Source organism: Sinocyclocheilus anshuiensis, unplaced genomic scaffold (genome assembly GCF_001515605.1).
Source record: "Sinocyclocheilus anshuiensis isolate Anshui unplaced genomic scaffold, SAMN03320099.WGS_v1.1 scaffold976, whole genome shotgun sequence".
Classification (NCBI taxonomy): Eukaryota; Metazoa; Chordata; class Actinopteri; order Cypriniformes; family Cyprinidae; genus Sinocyclocheilus; species Sinocyclocheilus anshuiensis.
The window spans coordinates 284522-304997 of NW_015552538.1; the positions used below are offsets into that span (position 1 = coordinate 284522).

At 39.9% G+C, this 20476-nt stretch overlaps 1 protein-coding gene across 1 annotated transcript in view; it reads left to right on the forward strand.

Annotated features, from left to right (window-relative positions):
- znf804a (zinc finger protein 804A) overlaps positions 1-20355 on the forward strand; it is a 53791-nt gene extending 33436 nt beyond the window's left edge. The window contains exons 2-4 of the mRNA XM_016454292.1: positions 12515-12658; positions 16366-16496; positions 17166-20355. Coding sequence (XP_016309778.1) covers positions 12515-12658; positions 16366-16496; positions 17166-19998 — 3108 coding nt within the window. The 3' untranslated portion in view covers positions 19999-20355. The remainder of the gene's footprint in view (positions 1-12514; positions 12659-16365; positions 16497-17165) is intronic.
- Positions 20356-20476: the final 121 nt, after the last annotated feature.

Here is a 20476-nt window from a genome sequence, read left to right on the forward strand (position 1 = left end):
CGTTGTCTGCCTGGGAGCGGAGCATGCTGAGTCAGCTCTTGAGAGAGCTGACTGCCCGCATTGCGAGCGTCTTCCGATGCATGTTCTCCGCTCCCGGAAGACACTCTTTGCTGAGGGTGCCTTCGCAAGCATTCCCCGCGGAGCGGCGATTACGCTCGTGGGGTTCGCAGTTGGAACTGGCGGAGGGAATGGAGATGGGCGAGTTCCTATCTTCTTCCTCACCCGCCAGATCCAGCGCTCGCTCACCGGGGGTTGATCTTAGCTAAGTCAGAGTAGATGGTGGTTCGACACTGAGATGTTGTTCTCGCCCACATGAGAGAGCTGGGGTTAAGACTAAACGCCAAGAAGAGTGTGCCGGTACAGTGCTGGAGTTCTTGCAGGCCCGTCTCTCCGCAGGGTTGACCCACTCCACCCTGAAGGTCTAAGTGGCGGCTATTGCGGCCTACCACGCCCCTCTTGGTGGCCAGTCAGTGGGCAGACAACCCCTAGTTACACGTTTCCTCCGCGGTGCGCTGAGGCTGAGGCCTCCGGTACCCCCGTCTTATCTAGACTTTGCGCCTGGTCTGGCCAAAGCGTTTCTGTTCCCGCAAGCGGGATATGTCCCTAAGGTCCCCTCCTCTACACCGCGGCCTGTTGTACTCCAGGCCTTCAGTCCTCCTCCCTTTGGGGATCCAGACCAGCAGAGGCTAAACACTATGTGTCCAGGATGAGTCCACGCCCCTTCCCTTCGTCAGGTTCTATGGCCTAGACATGCGAGCCACTATCTCCCCTCGCCGTTAGGGGTCAAGGCTCACTCAACTCGTAGTGTGGCAGCCTCTAAGGCTTTTTAGCGGGTGTTCCTATGCAGGACATCTGCAACGCTGCAGGTTGGTCCACGCCCCTTACCTTTGTTAGGTTTTATGGTCTAGACATGCGAGCCACTCCTGGCTCTTCTGTTCTCTCGCCCTAGCTGTGCAGTCTTCCACACTAGGCAGAGACTTAGAAGTCTGGCGGCGTGGGCATTCTCGTTCCCCTAGCGTTTCCGACGCAGCTCGAGTTCCTGAAGAGGAACGTCTCAGGTTACGTATGTAACCCTAGTTCCTCGAGGGCACGAGACGCTGCGTCTCGGTGCCATACTTCCGGCGTCCCTGCCAGCGCTTGCTTCATTCCTAGAAGCTGACGCTGGTCTCACCACACGTGCTTTTATAGCTTCCTGGTCATTACGTCACCCGCCCGTGACGTCTCGCCCATCTATTGGTCTGGTTACACACGAGGTTCAGAGCCCGTCACGCTGAAGGGCGTTCCCCTAGCGTTTCCGACGCAGTGTCTCGTTCCCTCGAGGAACTAGGGTTACATACGTAACCCGAGACGTTTTGTGGTCAAGGGTCACATTTATAATAATAATAAAAGGCTCAAATCCCAAACTTTTGAAATCTGCCATCATGAGCACTCAATTTTGTTGCTAGGTTGTTTCGATTCAATCAAACGCCATCATAAATGCCATGATTGGCAGATGGCAGCATAAAAATATACACAGTCCCCAACCCTATCCTGAGATTTGTCGTGAAAAGCAATAGACAGGAAAAAATAGTCACTTCCAAAGTCATTTCCATTTCCAAAATCCATTTCACGCTTTTAAGAGCCCTTCATAAAGAAATCAGGCACTAGTAAACATCTGGTATACTAAAATGAAATATTTATCATTTAAATTTTGCTACCGAAAAAGTAAGAACACATGGATACTTTTGAATGGCCATCAATGGAGAAAGATGCTTTCTGCTGTCAGACATTATTACTTTGTAACATTGGAAGTCACTCATTCCTACAGTCCAAGAACGTTCAGTTTGAATAGTTTGATTCACATTTTTTGATTCTGAACAGCTTTATTTTCTTTCTGTTATTTAACAGGACCTGAAGCTCAGTCTTGCTTGCAGAGTTAACAGACTGAAAGCATTTTCTGAGGACCCTTCAGACCTTTGTGTTTTCCCCTTGGCCTATATGTGATATGTGAGGCGTGTGTGTCTCCTGGCCCGTTTCTCTGTGTCACGCTGTGATTAAATGGTTGTTTCAGTGGCTGGGTCATGAGGCCTTTCGACATTATTAAGACAGAAGTGGCTGGCAGAGGCCGGCTGGCGCGATTGGAAGGATTAATTACAGCCTGTCTCATTTCGGCAGAGTCTCTCTTATTATTATCGATTGAGGTGGTGGAGATGAGACTTTGAAGATGCTGCTCATTTGAAGCAGAACGCTGATGCATAGGCAGCGCTAGCAGCTATCAAACTGAGGCTGCCCATTCATTACAGAGTGACTGCGGAGCCCAAGCTTAGATTAAACCCCGTCACATCGCGCTTTAGTGTGGCTCACATGCACATATGCTACACTAAACAACATAGCGTGATTTTGAGCGATGAAAGGTGGCTGCTTGGCTTTATGTGCTCAGTCGTCATCGACCGTCACAGAGTGGGAATCGCAGCGGATTCAAAGCTCACAGGAAAGACATCACATGGCTTCAATGATTGAAAAGCTTATTGAAGTAGAGGGAGTTAACAGAAAGTCATATTATTGCTTATATGTGGTTCAAATACACCCGCAATCACATGCAGTGAAAACTTCACCTGATGTGATTGAAAACAAGAGGTCAAGGTCTGGCTGGTTAGCATGGCCATGTTAGATTCTGCTGATGGATGCTCTATCTACACCATCTGGTGTACAAAAATGATCTTTGTCCATTGATGGCCATCTAAATAAGTTAAACAGAAAGCAATATACACACTTCAAAGTAAAATCAGTAAGATATATATATATATATATATATATATATATAATAATATCAATAGTTTTAAATAATACATTAAGCAAGGATGCATTAAATTGAACAAAAGTGACAGTAAGGACATTTATAATTTTACAAAAGATTTCTATTTCAAATAAATGCCGTTCATATTCATCAAAGAAAAGTGTATGTGTCAAAAAATGTACTATGTTTTGCACAAAAATATGATGCAACACAACTGTTTTCAACATTGCTAATAATAAGAAATGTATCTTGAGCAGTAAATCGGCATATTAGAAGGATTTCTGAAGGATCATGTGACACTGAAGACTGGAGTAATGATGCTGAAAATTCTGCTTTGCCATCACAGGAATAAATTACATTTTAAAATACATTCACATAAGTTATTTTAAATTATAGTAATATTTTACAGTATTGATGTATTTTGATCAAATAAATGCAGCCTTGTGAAGCAGAACAGTCTTCAAAAAAATCATCAAAACTTTTGAGCAGTTGTATATTTGAAAGCAGCATGCATTTATAACTAATATTTCATTGTATTATAATATAACAGAGCCTCCTTTTTGTCTTTTTACCGATCGTGGAAAAAAGGCGTAGTGTGACAGTCAATCCAAAAACACAGCCAATCAGAGCAGTTCTCTCTGTATGCATGCTTTTATGGTTTTCCTTGTAGAACCTGAGAGATTTGTCATATAAGATCTAATTCTACACTTCCACATTCAGTCTCTCCTCATGTTTGATGTTTAAAACATGATGATGATGATGAGTGGTACTTGGGTCCGATGAGCACAGGGAGTTCCCAAAGCAAAACTCCAAAGCTCTCGGCCAACTCACCAACTGAGATGAATAGGAATGCTAACTGAGTTTCTCCAGATATCAGAAACCTCCTTGACTGAAGCTAACCAATAGTGATTAAGAAAATGGGCAGAGTTTGATTGTGACATCTTGACAGTGTAAGTGTGAAATTCAAACCTACATGTAGTAGAAAAAACACTTAAAATGAAATGAGACACCAGTAATGGCCTTATTTACGAGCTTGCAGCTTGAAATCTGTAGAAACACTCAGACCTGTAAGTCCTGCACTTCACACTCCCAGCACACCATCATGCCAATGAGGGAATTAGCAAATTAGTCATCTTTCATCGTCACAGTCGTCTGTGGGTTGCTTTTAATCGAGTTTGTTCCAGCTCACATTCTATTGCAGTTAATACAAGCGTGCCACTGAATGAAAATGTGCTAAAAAACCCACTATGCATGTTTTCTGTAATTTTGCAAGAACTACTCGTGTTGATTTTGAGATGTGTTTTGCTTATGCCATTTCCGTTTTGTTCTGCAGCCAAACGTTTGGTTTAATTTTCAGATCTGGAAACGCATTTATGGTTCATATGGCATCTCAGCTTGAGTGTGGAACAATAATAATGACAATACCTGCATGTAATTATTTATGAATATGCTTAAGATGAATATGCATGCATGAAATGAATATGTATGCATGAGCTGACTTTGATTTCCCAGGCACACCGTAGATCAATATTCAGCGAGCAAAGGATAAATAAAAGCCGAATATTACCTGTTAGGGATGAAAGGGAATCATGTGTAGTTTGAATCATGTATTTGAGCATGTTTCCTATTTTTGACAGGTTGCATTTACGCTCAGTCTTCTTTCCTCACAGCACCTGACTACAGCTGCATTTTTTTTTTTTTTGAGACATTTGGGAAAGGCTTATCAAGCTCAGCTTCATCAAGCAGAAAAGCGTCCCTCTTAATTGCTGCATGCTCCCTGTGATTTATCCAAGCTCCTGTGTCGTGTCTCTGAAAAGCCAAAGAAAAACATACGCTGTTCCCTTCATAACCTCAGTTGATTGCAGATGATAATTATCACATCTCTCCCTCCCTCACAATAGGAGGGCAACCTTAGGAAAATTAGCAGCTGTCAAACGGAGGCACATCTCCTCTGACTGCTTGTCGGTGTAGTCCCACACCCTTTCACTGCTTTTTTTGTGTGTGTGTCTCTCTTTCTTACTTTTTACCTTGTCAGTGCAACTTCCCTGTAGGAATTGCAGCTGCAAGTCAAGGGTATTTGATCGTAGTCTTTACAAGAGAATTATTCTTTTTACTCCCTGCCCCAAATCCACGGGCACAAAGCAGATGGAAACCAGCTTTTAACTCAGCCCTGCGTGTAAGTGTCCCGGCCGGGGGGCTAGCGCTTATAGAGGCAAAATTGTAATGCAGATCACTTCAGTACAAAACTTCGCATGAGACACTTAGAGATCCCTGATGTATAAACCGAGAGTGTAAGGCTGAGTTTCTCATCTAGCACCTAAATCGGCCTTGTCCCAGTCAACTTATCCTTTACTTGGGTCTTCAGGGATTCTTCTCTCTCCAGGCTTTGTGTCTACAGTCTACACAGCCTCCAATTACAGCCCACTCTCTGCAACTACTCGAAGCAAAAAAAGGATGCTTGAAATGTGTTTGGAAATTAGTGTAAAACCCAAAAAATACATGGTTTTTAAAAGCGGTGCATGAAAAACAAACTAATTTACAGGGTTGTAGAATATGGACTATTGCGCTCTATGATTTCAATGTGCACATAATGTGATGGACAGATTTAATTTAGCAAGGAGAGATCATAATGTTTTCCAATTCTGCAACAGTTCATTTTTCTGACTACTTTTTTGGATAGATGTCCAGTAAAAAAAACAAAAAAACATCTAAACTGCATTTTAAATTATTTTTTTATTATTTATTTTTTTTTTTGTCTTACCCCCATTGGCATTTAGCTTTTTGCATAAACCCCATTAAGTCTTGTTAGATTAGTGCTTAAAACAAGAAGACTATTTGCCAGTGGAGAAAGAGAAAAAAAATTAATGAAAACCTTAATTTGTCTGGTAATTTTGCTTTTACATTTGTCTTTTTAAATGATGTTCAGATATTTTTTTATTGGAAAACAATGCAAAAATACAGATTAAGAAAAATATTTTACAGGGAGTCTCAAGGTTGCTGAAACATGAGTCAAAAAATTGCTAAAATTAAAACCATCTTTTGAGCTCAGTATCTGTCTTTGTCCTCCCACAAGTTCATCCATTATCTACCAAACAACTGAAAAGTTTTTATTCTGTCTTTTCTTTTCAAGAAATTCTTGACAGTTTTATTTATTGTTGATAGTTAATCTAATTCTAAACCTACATCTTAATCTCTCTAGTAAAAACAGGAAGAAACATAAATACAAAAGTGAAAATAGCACCGTGTTTGTTTATGCATTCACAGCATCCTGAACTTGCAGCTTATGAATATGAATGGTATACAGTGCCATATGCACTGCTATACAGTGTGCGATACTGTACATCCCCTCAGCAATGTTTATTCAGCAGTAACGGTAATGCCTGGCTCTGATATGCTGTGCTTCCCATGACAAAACTCAGTTGAAGGCTGTTTTGAAACCCTGTGCTAAATGAGGCTGATGTACCCTCTTCGCCCTTAATAGAATAAATGCATTGCAAGTTAGTCAAGTTACAGTATACAAAGTTCAAGTATCTCTTGCGATTTACTTAAGCCTGGGGAAACAGTCACTTGCTTTACCATCACTTTAAAATGCAAGACAATGGTTCAGCTGACCTCCTAGCTTCTTACATAAAGTAACCAAAACATATATAGATTCCATTCGATTTCAATAGCTCAATATGTATGCACACTGCACTATTAAAATCCAATTAAAACTCCAATCCACAAATCATAAATGCATGCTGATTATAAGTATATTCTCAGATTTCTAGTGCAGTTATGGCGTTGTCCTAGGAGCAGTGCACCATCGTGTTGTCGTTTGTGGAAAATTGTGTTATTTCAAATCTTATCAAATGTGTTGTTCCCTAGACACCCACAACACTTTTTCTTAATCCTCATACAATTACGTGTCGTAATCAGGTGGTTGTTGGAAGAGCACATTACAGTGAGCGAAAGCTGGAGACAAATGCAGGAGCTCCCATCATGCCCTCTAGAGGAGACTCTTCAGTCAATAATGGAGATAGATTCTGTGTGTGTCAGCAATTTAGAAACAACAGCCAACAGGAATCCCACTAGAAGGGATACAATTAATCACAACAGGCGAGATGTAAGCGTCGGCTCAGAGAGATCTCGCTCTCCCGCAGTCTTCAGCGTAAAATGCCACTGCATCATTATTAAGACTGGAGCCTGTTGGGTTATTACGCTGCTTCAAAGTCAGAGTGTGCAGTTAGTAAAAATGACTTCACCTCGCATTGCCGTGAAGTGTGGCTTGAACCTTGCATTGTCTCGTCTATGAACTGTAGATGCAGTAGTGAGTTGTTTGCTATTAGAGCAGTGTATTTAGAACAGTACAGTCAATGTTCCATCACAACCGATCCGCTCGAGGAAGAGTAAAATTACTCCTCTAAAACTACTTGTGTGGGCGGAAACAAGCGGATCATGTCAAAATACATTTACGCTATGGTTCCGCCAGCCAGCAGAGTCGGTGTTGTGGTTTTCCGCTGTTTGCTCTAGCTTGAATTGGAACACAGTGTGTACGGTGTATATTTTAATTAGAATTTTAATTTTAAAAGGCGTGAATGAGAAAATGTGATAATCAAGAACTGAATCATTCTGGGCTCTTTGATAATTGACACTGTTTAAACACACAGAACAATGCAATTAGAGGCAGTAAGAAAATGCAATGTCATATTTAAAGGAGCCATATGCCATAATTTTCTTATCCTATAGCATTTTTCCCCACATATCATTTTAGTCAAGGTTTCTTGTGCCCAATAATAATTTTGGTACTGCTTTCAGTACTTTTAAGGTTTATTGTATATTATATTTTAATAATAAGAATAATAAAGACTACTGTAGTAATTGTAATTATTAAAAAGTAATATTGTATGAACATTTATCAGATTATTATTATTATTATTTTTATTATTATTATTATTATTATTATTATATTAAACTAACCTCTGGTAGGATTGGCATCTTGCACCCAGTCATAATTTTGTTTTAAAATTATAAGATTGTTAAAATTGTTCAACTGACTCTGCTCTCAGTACTTTTAAGATGTATTGTAAATTATATTTTATTATTATTAATAATAATAATAATAAATATTATTGTAATATTTGTAATTATTAAAAAAGTAACAATGTATGAAAATGTAGTAGATTATTATTTTCTTCTTCTTCTTCTTCTTCTTCTTCTTCTTCTTCTTCTTATTATTATTATTATTATTATTATTATTATTATTATTATTAAATAATTTCTGGTAAGATTGGCTTCTTGCACCTAGTCATAACTTTGTTTTAAAATGATAAGACTGTTAAAATTGTTAACATTTATTGTATATTACATTTTAATAATAATAATAATAATAATAATAATATTGTAGTAATTCTAATTATTAAAAAGTAATATTCAATGAAAATGTAGTTATTATTATTATTATTATTATTATTATTAATAAATCTGGTAGGATTGGTTCCTTGCACCCAGTCAAAAGTATTGTTGTTGTGTTTAAATGACTCCTGGTAGAACCGTCTACCATCTGTGTATCATTGTAGTTCATAATTCATCTGCGTTGCTGAACACTGAGCAGGTTTGATATGTATATAAAATGGGCAATCATATCTTGCTGTGCTCATGACATAATTGTGACAATTTCACTCCAGGTCAGATTGAATAACGGTGTTTGGTATTTGTTAGTATGAAGCAGCTCTCATCTATGTGATTTCTGAAGTGTTGCCATCACTGCTGGTTATTATAGAAGACTGTCGAGTCTTCAATAGAACAGGCTGAAAATATGCATGAGATTTACAACAGATTTGCCCGTGAGCAATATGCAAAGTTAATATTTTCTTTTTCCTCATAAATTATGCGAGAATCTGTAAAAATTAAACGATCCCTGATGAAATTTAATTTTTGATTTTCTTGACTAGATATTGTTCTAAGGCTTCTGGAAATGTGCATTAATTAATCAACACGTTTTTAATTAATGTTATTTGAGACAGGGTTTAATTTACTGTTTAATTCATGAATCACTTGATGTTATTTTGTAAAGGACCATCTTCATTTTCTCTATTTGCACCAAAATATGCTCTCTCAACCATCTGCTCAGAAATTGCCCCTTTTCTACGCCACATAAAAGACATCTCTCATAACCCAGGTGTGCTATAAACAGAGCAATCACAGTCTCTCTGATCACCACTCATATCAATCATATTTTGTCTTTATGTTTCAATACATTTCTGATGTGAGGTGTCTTTGTGGTTCCCACCCTTGTGGTTGACCTTGTTAGGCAGTCCCATAAATGCACAAAGAGCCACTTGATCTTCAGAGCTTCATGTTCTCATGCTTGATGTTCAGTAAAAAGAGAAGCCATGTTAAGTATCGCTTCAGATTTTGGAGATGCATTGTGATGCTTCAGAAGTGTGCTATTTATATGAACACCCCCTGTGTGTCAACCCATCGCAGGATTTGTTTTAAGTCAGGCAGTAATCCACTGTATGTAAATACCCTTGTCTTTTGATGTTTTAATGGAATGCCAGATTGAAGAAGTCTGCTGCTACAAATATTAAACAAAAGGCAAATGTTTAGTTTGCAAAATGTTTCTAAATGTGGCCCGCATTAATTATTCCTGCGTTAGAGTAGTCTTGAGACTGCGTTTAAAAGATTGAGGACGATCTTTATTTCCCCATCCACTGCACCTTAACACCTAGACTGCTGGAATCATGAGCTGAGACTGGAGTTTCGTTTTTGTGCTTAGGGCATCGGGGGTGGCAAATGTACCACAAAAAGGTATGTTTACAACGATTTTATAATGCACAGAGTCTGCAATCACTTACACAGGACTCACAACAGTGTTCAGTGTGCTGGAAAGATTTGATTGATTGTTGATTGTTGATTTTTGTGCATGGCCTACAGAAAACAATAGACTGGTGCTGTGAGACTGAAGTGCCAGTGCAAAAACATACTTATAATGCAAGCAGCTGGTGTTTTAATATAGTTATCTGTTATTAGTTTAGTCACAAAAATAAAAAAATTATGAATTCATTCTACCCACAATATTTGGTCACACTTTATTTTAAGGTTCAGTTCTATTAACAAACCATTAACTACGACTTTTGCCTCAATAAGCTCCTAATTTGCTGCTTATTAATAGTTGTTAGTAAGGTAGTTGTTAAGTTTAGGTATTGGGTAGGATTAGAGATGTAGAATATGGTCATGCAGGATATAAGTACTAATAAACACCCAATATGTTAATAATAGGCATGCTAATAAGCAACTAGTTAGTAGTGAGAATTGGTCCCTATACTAAAGTGTTTCCCAATATTTATTTATTTACTTATTCATTCATTCATTCATTCAATCAATCAGTCACAAGGTGTTGCTATGCAGTTTCTAGTGTGTTCTGTGGCGGGTTGCATAAAATGCTTGGAATAGTCTTACAAGTTAATTATCTAATTTTTTCTGTAAGACTGATCATAACGTTTTTAAGTCAGTTACATAAAAGGTAGATTGGACTAATTTGAATCTTAAAAAAAAAAAATACTGATTACCCCTTGGTTACCGTTTAGTTTGTTAAATAAGTTCTTAAGAAACAGTCTTAAGATGGAGGCTAAGTTTATGTGCCTGGGTGGTCACTAGGCTGGTGCTAGGTGGGCTTTGAGCCCACCCCCAAATTTCTATGATATCCTGGTGACTAAATATGGCTCTGACCCTGCCTTCAATGCAAGTTTATGGGATTTTTCACCTGTTTTATTGTCTGCCAGGCAAAAATTGCAAGTTAGATAACTTAGAAAAAGTAATAGCACACCTCTTATCAACTCTCTGCATGATTTCAGGTATCTGTTATGTTTGTATAAACAGTGGGAGATGCATTGTGTGTCGTAATTTAATACTAAGTATTGTTCTAGTGTGAAACAGGAATAGTGATGTTTGCCTTAGGAAGTACCACTAAAAATCATGATTTTTTTTTGTTTTTATTATTATTATTTTTTTTTTATTACCCTCAGATTGTACATATGGTCACATGCCCTTGAGGACAACTTCATTCTATTTTTAAATATTGAAAGGAACAGAGAGGAATGGGGGATTTCTCAGCTTGACACAAAGTTGTTGTTAAGTGGCTGCTTTCCCCCATGCAGTGATTCGATCTATCTGCTGTATAAATGAGTTCACAGCTTCACACCACATCTTTTTCTTTTTCTTTTCTTTTCTCCACATATTAGCTCTGTTGTTTAATTTTGCTCCCTCACACTTTCAAGTAGAAAAGTTGCTAAAGCCAACTTTTTTTTTTTTTTTGGTGAAAACTCCCTTGACTGAGCTGTTTTCTTGAGATGCAGTGGGTTGCTAATAAGTCTATAAAAACACGAGCTTGCTTCGCACCAGTACAGATGCTCACGGAAGGATTTTCCCAAAAGGCATAACCATTTCCTGATATAGTGACTGATTTTGGTCTAAGCTTTCAGTGCTATTGAGCAAAAGAAAATAAGGGTCACTTTTCCTAGCACATCCAGCTAATCAAGCGATTCAGTTTTCATTACCTGTAAGCTAGCCACTTATTAAATACAAATTACACGCCAATTGTTTCATGCTGTCTCGCAGTGGGAGTGAATGAGAGGGATGTTATTATTTTTGCATATCACAGACCAGTGTTTAGCAGCAGCGTATTCTCACCTAAGATGAGTGAGAGACAATTTTCACAAGACATCAGATCATTTGAATGGGCCGGGCTTCCCTGTCTCTCAGTCTAATGGGTTTGATGCAGTTGTGAAAAGCTCACGATCATGTCAGTAATAACACCAAGCATATGTTTGTCGGCTTTGATGATGACAATCGTATATCATTTATTGTCCAGCTCATTCTGGTTGACAAGTTTGATAGTTGACTTAATCATCCTTGACTGATTTACTAGTCCTCCTCCATGTGCTGTTCTTCACAGAAGTGACAGGTTCACGTTTGACTCTGCGATGGGTTTTATGGTAAAATGATTCCAATTAAAATGCAAGTGCTTTTCCTCTTCCCTGTGGTCATTTAGATTGGAGACCTTTTGGGAGTAGAGGTTGTTGTTTTTTTTGTTTTTTTTTTGCTTCTTGTTTTTAAATCTACACGTTTCCATATATCCAGAGCTTTAAAGAAATTAGATTTGAAATACAGTCTGCCCCTGGTGAAAGTATTCCCATCTAAGATTTGTTGTAAATCAATATTTAATAAAGAGTATTAAAGAAAAGGAAGAAAATGAGGATGGCATCATGGGAACTGAGTTTGGATATATGAGCATCATTTTCAAAGAAGAGCACCACAAATATTCACCCTCACAAGTTATGAATATATATCAATATGACAGCAACATGTTTACTATATACATACATTTGTCTACCAATATTTGTGTGTATATTTGTGAGTTTATTTGACCATATCTAGGAAATAAAGAGTTTCTTGAAGGGCGATAGTCTTCTCACTAATGGCTATACATGTACAAAAGAACAATATTTAAAAGTTTTGTGTCTTGTATAATGTTTTTTCTTATCACATTCTTTCTTCTCAGTATATTTGGGGTCATAAGAAAGGCGAAAAACTCTAAAAACATCTTCTATGTCTCAAGTCAAGAACCTAATAAAGGACATTACATGACAGAGTGTCACTCTAAATTACTGTATGTGATTTCGTAAAGCATTTTTAAACAAGCTGGAAGCTATTATCCTGATGGATTATGCTTCCTTATGTTTCCTTTTGCTCCAGGATTATGCTGAGAAGGAGAAAACCTTGGCCAAAGCCCTGGAGGACCTCAAGGCCAACTTCTACTGTCAGCTGTGTGACAAACAGTATTACAAGCATAAAGAGTTTGACAACCACATCAACTCGTATGACCACGCTCACAAGCAGGTAATGGGCCTGTTGTCTGCCCCTTGAGACTTCCACTGATGCAATGCATAGCAATAATAAAGTGTTTTAGAAGATGACAACAAATGGATTTTGTAGCACACATGTACAGCACAAGACAAATGGCTTCCCCTTTGACACAGAGGCAGTGGAGTGGTGGTGGTCTTATGGAGTTTTAATTTAGAAGGTCATAGATCAAAAGCAGGCAGGACAATTGGAAGTCCTAGTGCTTTGTTGTTGTTTGTTCCTGTTGTTTATCCCCTTTTCTCAGGACATCGTTAAATCTATTTCCACAGTAGCATGCTGCATAAACAAGTTAGAGTGCTAGCTTTGTTGACCTGTTCTTAAGCACAGCAAATTTATTAAGCCATAAAGCCAACATCCATGCACTTTTGCTAAGAATAGCTCAATTGGAACGCATTTGGTCTCGTCAGTAACCAGGTTCACTGAGGCATATGAATATTATACATATTTGAGTATTGTAGGTGAACGAAAGTAATAGATAGCAAACAGATCGTTGATAGCATCATTCAAAAGTTAACAGGTCAAAATAAAAATGTAGATACACTCTTAAAAATAAAGGTTCTTTATTGCATCTAATGGTTTTAAGAAGAACCATCCATGGAAATGTTCCATTGCACTAAAGGTTCTTTAGATTATTCAAATGTTCTTTAGACTAGGAAAAACATGGTTCTTTTTTAAATTGTTCACTTTGGGGAGCCCAAAATGGTTCTCCCGTGGCATCGCTGTAAAAACTCTTCTTTGGAACCTTTTTTTTTTTTTTTTTTTGGAGGGATGAATGGATGTTTTGATAGAGCAGGGTGGAAGAACACTCCACTTCCCAGAATGCATTGCCTATTTGTTAAAATTGTTTCAGTTGTAATTCATAAAATTTAATTCTTCAGTTCTGAGATATTCTGCAGCAAACAAATGTATCATAACTTAAGTGCAGTTTCACACTCAGTATATGTTGATTTAAGAGCCCCAGCATCCAGAAATAGCAGTGTAACCTTTAATAGCCTGTTAAAGCTTTAATTCCACCACTTGTCCTGCTGTTTGATATCGGCCCTGACCCCTGTGCTCTGACTCACTCAGAAAGTAAATGCACGGAGTCTCTGGGGCCTGCTGCACTGTCAATAACAAGGCTCACTGAACTATTGACTGAACACCATCTACAAACCCTCCACCCATGACCTTGCTATTGAACACAGCAAAAGGAGCAAAATGAACGGATTATGAAGAAAAAAGCCACTCCCCCTCGCTCTCTGATATGGGTGCTACACTTGCTAGTTTGTGTCGTTCAGATGTGTTTATCCCATGGCCTCCTATCTGCACGGTTCAAACTATTCTACAGCACGGGCGCATGCTACCATTCAGCTTCTCCACGAATGGGGTTGATGGATGAATAGCACAATTTCCCAGCAACCCTCAGGAGCTGGCAGAGCATGTCTGCTGAGAATATAATGGAGTACGGGAGACTCGCGGCCCCACAGGAAGCCCAGAGCTACAGAAAAGCCTGGTGTTCCTGTCAGTGTGTGAATCATCACTGCCAAGACTTCACTGTCTGCCTCTGACTGGTCTCAATGTTGCTTTTAATTAAGAATACATGTCCGGTCAAAAAATTACTGTGTTAACATTTTCATTCATTCTCAAGTGGCCTGTCAGTCATGTCTGCCCCCACTGTACATGAAAGGATTCACTGGGCATTTGCTCTCTCGCATCAGGCCTGCATCCTACTATAAATGATGTAACCACATCCAATCATGTGAAATACAGGCTACATGCATTAACAGCTCATTCCAGAGCTTCTCTCGCCAAATACATTAACAATCAATGAAGAACAGCTCCAAGAAATGCACCTGAGAGTCAAATAAATATAGCCCATGCCAACCTGTTTGCTATTTTCTGCAAGGCTGGCTGACAGCGAACCAGCACAGTGCATCATGCCTGAGTTTGCCCATACTGTGCCGGCAGAGAGCAACAAGATAGGCGCTGAAGGATAGAGGGCAGGTGCACAAAGAGACCCTATCCTGATGGGATCAAACTAGTTACCCTGATGTGCCCACTCCACACTGAGCAGCCCTTTAACATGACAAAATTATATCTGATGTGACCGCCTCTCATTCCCCTGACTATGAGCCCCAGCCACAGTAAATGCAATCACTGAAGCCTTCTCAAATAGGAGAGGTTACAGCGCCACTGAACTGTGTATAACTGTGCAACCTGAGTGGAATGCGTAATGTTGGGCCAGATGACTCTTCTTGGCTGCCTGGAGAAGCCATCACTGTTTTTACTTTCAGCTTGCGCTAACACGAAATCTGCCTGGCCAAAGTACAAGACATAGTTCATTGTTCTATAAAGATGCTTTTCAGAAGAGCTCGTCATCTGTCTTAAAGCTAAGCATCAAGTAGTAATGGATAATTGAATGAAAGCTTTCAGGATTAATTGGATGTGATAACTGTTCTAGAGCTGGTTGTTGCTTGGAGACGTCTAGTGCTATCAAAAGGAGTGTGGTCTTTAAACATCCATAAATATCATATCCTTGTGTATAATTAATGGAAGTTAATTTAGATTATCTAACTGACTTAATGTAAGTGGACACTGTATGTTCAGACGTAATCCTAATCGATACATCTCACTACCTGAGATGCATTTATGGCCCTGTCATGGCGGCTTCCATCAATCTTGCATTCAAAGCACAAAGCCTTTCAGACCAGGAAACAAATGCAATTAAGTCACTAATCACATTTTGTCACGTTGATCATGTTCACTCCTTTCAACAAAATATCAGATGTTCTTGCTTCCATCTAAGCACGCAAGATGTCATTTTATTGTCAGATATTCTTGGATACCATGGTGCAGTCTTTTTCCCCTGTGAAGTCTAATCCTCATTATCAACCCCTTTTTTTGGTTAGTTAAAAGTGTAAATGAACCTGGCACATGCGTTTAAATATATTTTTCAGACCCACTTTATATTAAGTGTCCTTAACTACTATGTACTTGCATTTAAATTAATAATTTGATATAATGCACTTATTGTGTATGTACATGTTTTTTCATTGTACATATATTTGAAAATACTTTCCTGTAATTACATCTGTAATTAATTTCTGTAGTTACATCTATAATTACACTAATGGCCCTACCTCTACCCCTTAAACATAACCATAACACCAAACCTGCCTCTAACCTTACACGTTTCCCAGCTCAATAGCAGCAAAAGTGTTTAGTAATTCAACATGAACACAATAGATACACTGTACCTATCAATTCATTGTTTTATTATTAAGTTCCTAGTATTTAAAGACACCTAATATCTTGGTACAAAGCCTTTCAGACCAGGAAACAAATGCAAATTAGCATCACAGAGTTGTATCTAAAATAAATAGGACAATTTCATGGAGTTTAGCAACCTCATCCTCAGCTTCTTTTCATTTGCACAGAAAATGGATTTGATGAAACATAACATTGGTGTGCAAACACCTTAATTACCTTGCTTCTCTCTTGAAGAGATTTTTAATCATTTTTGCTGTGTATCCCTCATCGTGTGATAAACAGCGATACCCAGTCTTCATAATGAAAGGTTGTTAAAGCATGGAAAAAAGATTCATGGTCTCAAAGAGGATTATTATTCAAATAGCTTTTGTTGCTTTGGCGTGCTTGACATGCTGAGATAGGTGAATGAATGAGATATATTTGTCCCCCCTCAGAGGCTGAAGGAACTGAAGCATAGAGAGTTTGCCCGCAATGTGGCCTCCAAATCCAGGAAGGATGAGAGGAAACAGGAGAGAGCTCTCAGACGCCTACATGAGCTCGCTGAGCAACGCAGAGAGGTTCAATGGTGGGGGACGTTTTGTTAAATAGTTATTTCCATATATTGTTATTTCATGTTATTTATATACAATGTGCCAGTGTATACATATAGAATGGGGTCTAAAAGTCAGAAAATCTGAAATTTTATTTGAAGCAAGGAAATAAGGAGAATACAGAATACTATATATATATCTTGCATTTAAATTAATAATTTGATATAATGCACTTATTGTGTATGTACATGTTTTTTCATTGTACATATATTTGAAAATACTTTCCTGTAATTACATCTGTAATTAATTTCTGTAGTTACATCTATAATTACACTAATGGCCCTACCTCTACCCCTTAAACATAACCATAACACCAAACCTGCCTCTAACCTTACACGTTTCCCAGCTCAATAGCAGCAAAAGTGTTTAGTAATTCAACATGAACACAATAGATACACTGTACCTATCAATTCATTGTTTTATTATTAAGTTCCTAGTATTTAAAGACACCTAATATCTTGGTAACACATTGTTACACGTGTTACTTGTACTTACTATTATAATAACAATAAATTACCCTAATCCTAACCATGTAGTATGTACATGTAGTTGATATTACTCAGTACTTAAATGTATAAATACACTGTAAGAAGGACACCTTAAAATAAAGTATAATCTATATCTTCCTGTCTTTTCTGGTACAGTGCCCCAGGAAGTGGTCCTATGTTCAAGTCTACCACGGTGGCAGTGGAAGGTTCTTTCAGGGAGTCCTGCTGTGATGATGCCCAAGAAGAGAACCAAAGCTGTGTAGCTCAAGATCTAGGGGGTCAGATCCATTCCAGTGGTTGTGGCTTAGCTAGTAAGCAGTCACAGTGGCCTTACAATGGGAGGTCCAAAAAGCAAACTTTCAGACGCAAAATTGCATTCTCTTTTTCCTTTCCAAAGAAAGCATCTGTTAAGCTTGAGTCATCAGCGGCGGTTTTCTGTGAGAGCATGGAAGAAGGATCGATGGAGCGGAGCCGCAGACAAAGACTCAGAGCACCCCTTGTCGAGCTTGACCTCCCCGGCTCCCCCACGGAGGAAAAAGTACTAAATTGCGAGGAGGCAATTTACAGCACTGGCACACAGCAAGGCAAGCACTTCCAAAAAAGTGACAGCGCCGGAAGTCAGGGGTCATCAGATACGCCTGTGGCGAGGGAGAGCCCCTCATCAACAGCCTCAGATTTGTGTGCTTTGCTCGTTTACTCAGAGGATGTGCCCAGTCCGGCTGTCTCCCTCTTAAACACTTCCTCTTTTCATTTAAACAGGTCTGATATTGTTCTTGACTCTGAGGACTCTGTTGAGAGTCTGAAAAGCAGCATTGCTGAAAGTAAACCTGAGACCTCTGAGGATGTGACAGTAGAGGAGAGCGGCATTACAGAGGAGGGGCACTCGACCATCAGTGAGCCTCCAGAAAAGAATATCTCAGATGTGCCACCTAAGAACGATTCCCCTCAACAACAAGAGCAAGTGGAGGATGCAACTGCAAAGACACCTTACCCATTCACAAAACCCAGCCAGCCTTTTTTCTCTGTCCTAAGCAGGGACGGAAACACCATCTTCCAGTGGCCCTCAGAGATGGTGACCTTCACAAGGACAGAGCCGTCCCTGTCTTTCAGTTGCAACCCCCTCCATTTTGACTTCAAGAGGTCACGGATTAGAAGGTCTGCTGACACTCAGGAGATGACTGAGCCCAAAACTGATGAGGAATTATCTGTCTGCTCAGGTTTCAAATCCTGCCACTCTGACAAGCACATTGAGGAATCCACAGCCAGCCCCAGAAACAGTCCCAGCCAAGGACCTGAAGGCAAGGTCAGAAAGTGTTATCAGTATTCAAGTGACACCGAGAGTTGTGTCAGGCTGAAAACACATGACAGGGGTAGACATTCCAAAGATTGGATCCACGCAAGTAAGAGGGCAGAAGAGAAATTGCGGGCCAGGGACCGACGTCATTACAGGAGCCACTGCAAAAGGAAGCGGAGGAGGCGGAAGAGGAGGAGAGACAGACACCGGGAGACAGAGAGCAATATGGTGAAATCCAAGAAATTCCACAGACGACCTGAGTGTGTGGAAGGACTTGATAGCCAATTTAGAGGCACCACTTCACAGCAAGTGCATCCATTAGAGAAGTCAAAGCAATCAGCTCAAAATCAGGCTGAGGACAGCAGCGTAGCTCCTGTAGTTGAGGAAGGGGTGGGAGGCAGGAGGCAGGAGGCAGCAGCCAACATAAACGGCTCAGCAGGCTGCATCATTGTCTCTGATGAGTTCTGTGCCGATAGTGGAAAGGTGCTTGGGAACAGCAGGGAAAAGCCTGACAATCCAGCTGCAGGGGAGCTAACGACCACAGGACAGTGTTCCCACAGCCAGGATGCATCTCACTCTCAGAGATCCAGTGCAGCTGAAGGGTGCCGAGAAGAGACACTGCCATTACCAGAGACTGGACCATGTGAAGGACAAACTTCGAAAAGAAGGCATACAGATTCTCTAAGCGACAGAGACGAGTCTTACGACCCCTGTCAGTCACCGGCAGAGATTTCTGATGGGTGTACAGAACTTACCTGTTGTGAGCACGGGACTAGAAGGAAAAGACAGAGGCTGTCACATGTCCAAGATCAAACCACATGCCTTGCAAATGAATGCCCCATTGTTACAAACAGTGCTCTGGAAGAACAGGACAAGGCTTCAGAGGAGTCAAGCATGAAATGCCTTGTTTTAAAAGGCACACGTGACAGCTCGAATGGGTCAGACCAAATCTCATGCAGTATTGATGATGGAGAGAGCGGTGCGGTTGATTCTCAGACATTTACTTCCATTAGCAGTGCCCTGGGTCATACTGTGAAGGAAAGCAGTGACTGGCAGCGGAGCTCCTCCTCTCAGATCAATGCTTCATGCACCAAGGGCAGTCTAACTCTACTGGAGACAGATTCAAAGCTCTCGAAGGAGCCAACAAAGGAGAATAGGAACATCCACAGTAGCGAGTCTAAAGCAGCACAAACCCCCTTAAAGAACTGTAACAAGTATTCAGTGGCTGCTCAGGCCTGCCTGCACGATGTAAGAGATTTAGCTCTGCAGAGGACTGAAAAAGCCACTCACGACAAATCATGTCAGCACAGCCTTCAGACCCCACTGCAAAGATTTCACCTAGGCATTCAGGCTGAGGAGAAGTTAAGAGAGTGCTTCCACACCACCAGCAGCCTGTTCCAACCCTCTCCATCTTTCCAGGCCCCCTCAGACAGTATGGAGAGACGCTGCCTCTTGCAGATCCAGAGCCACGGACAGGTGCTACACCAGCAGGTGTTCCCCACCAAGCTCAAATCTGTCCTGCCCAGGCCACATCTGCCCATTTCATCTGCTGTCCTCCATCCAGTTCACCTGTCGTCCTCAATGCCTTCTGGCTCCATCACAATACGTCACACCATACTACAGCACCACGCTGCAGTTTTTCCGCCCATGTTGCCCCCTCATTCTGCTGTCATTCCCCTGCAACCTCTCTTCTAGTACTAAAGGTATTTCTGTATGTAACACAATGTATTTTATTACTACAGTAGCGAGAGAAACATCTGCAGCACCTGCTCCCTTAGTTAGTTACTAACTACTTAGTTTTGAGTAGTCCTTGGGTAACATACAAAAGAGTTGTTTTGCGGCTTGGAAAGGATGCTGTTTCTGTGCCATGTTGTCAGTAGAGATTCTTGCAGAAAATAATTGCACAACACTTTTATTAGGAAATATATAACTCGCCTACCTGATTAATTCTTAGATGTTTTTAGGAATTGTTGTTGGGAAGATTTTAAAAGATTTTATTCACCTCAAAGACAATAGTTTTATCCAATCAAGGGCAGCATGGACATGATCAAGAAAGAAAGAATTTATATATATAATTATATAATAGAAAGAAATATTGTTATTGTAATATATATATATATACACACACACACACACACACACACACACACACACACACACACACACACACATA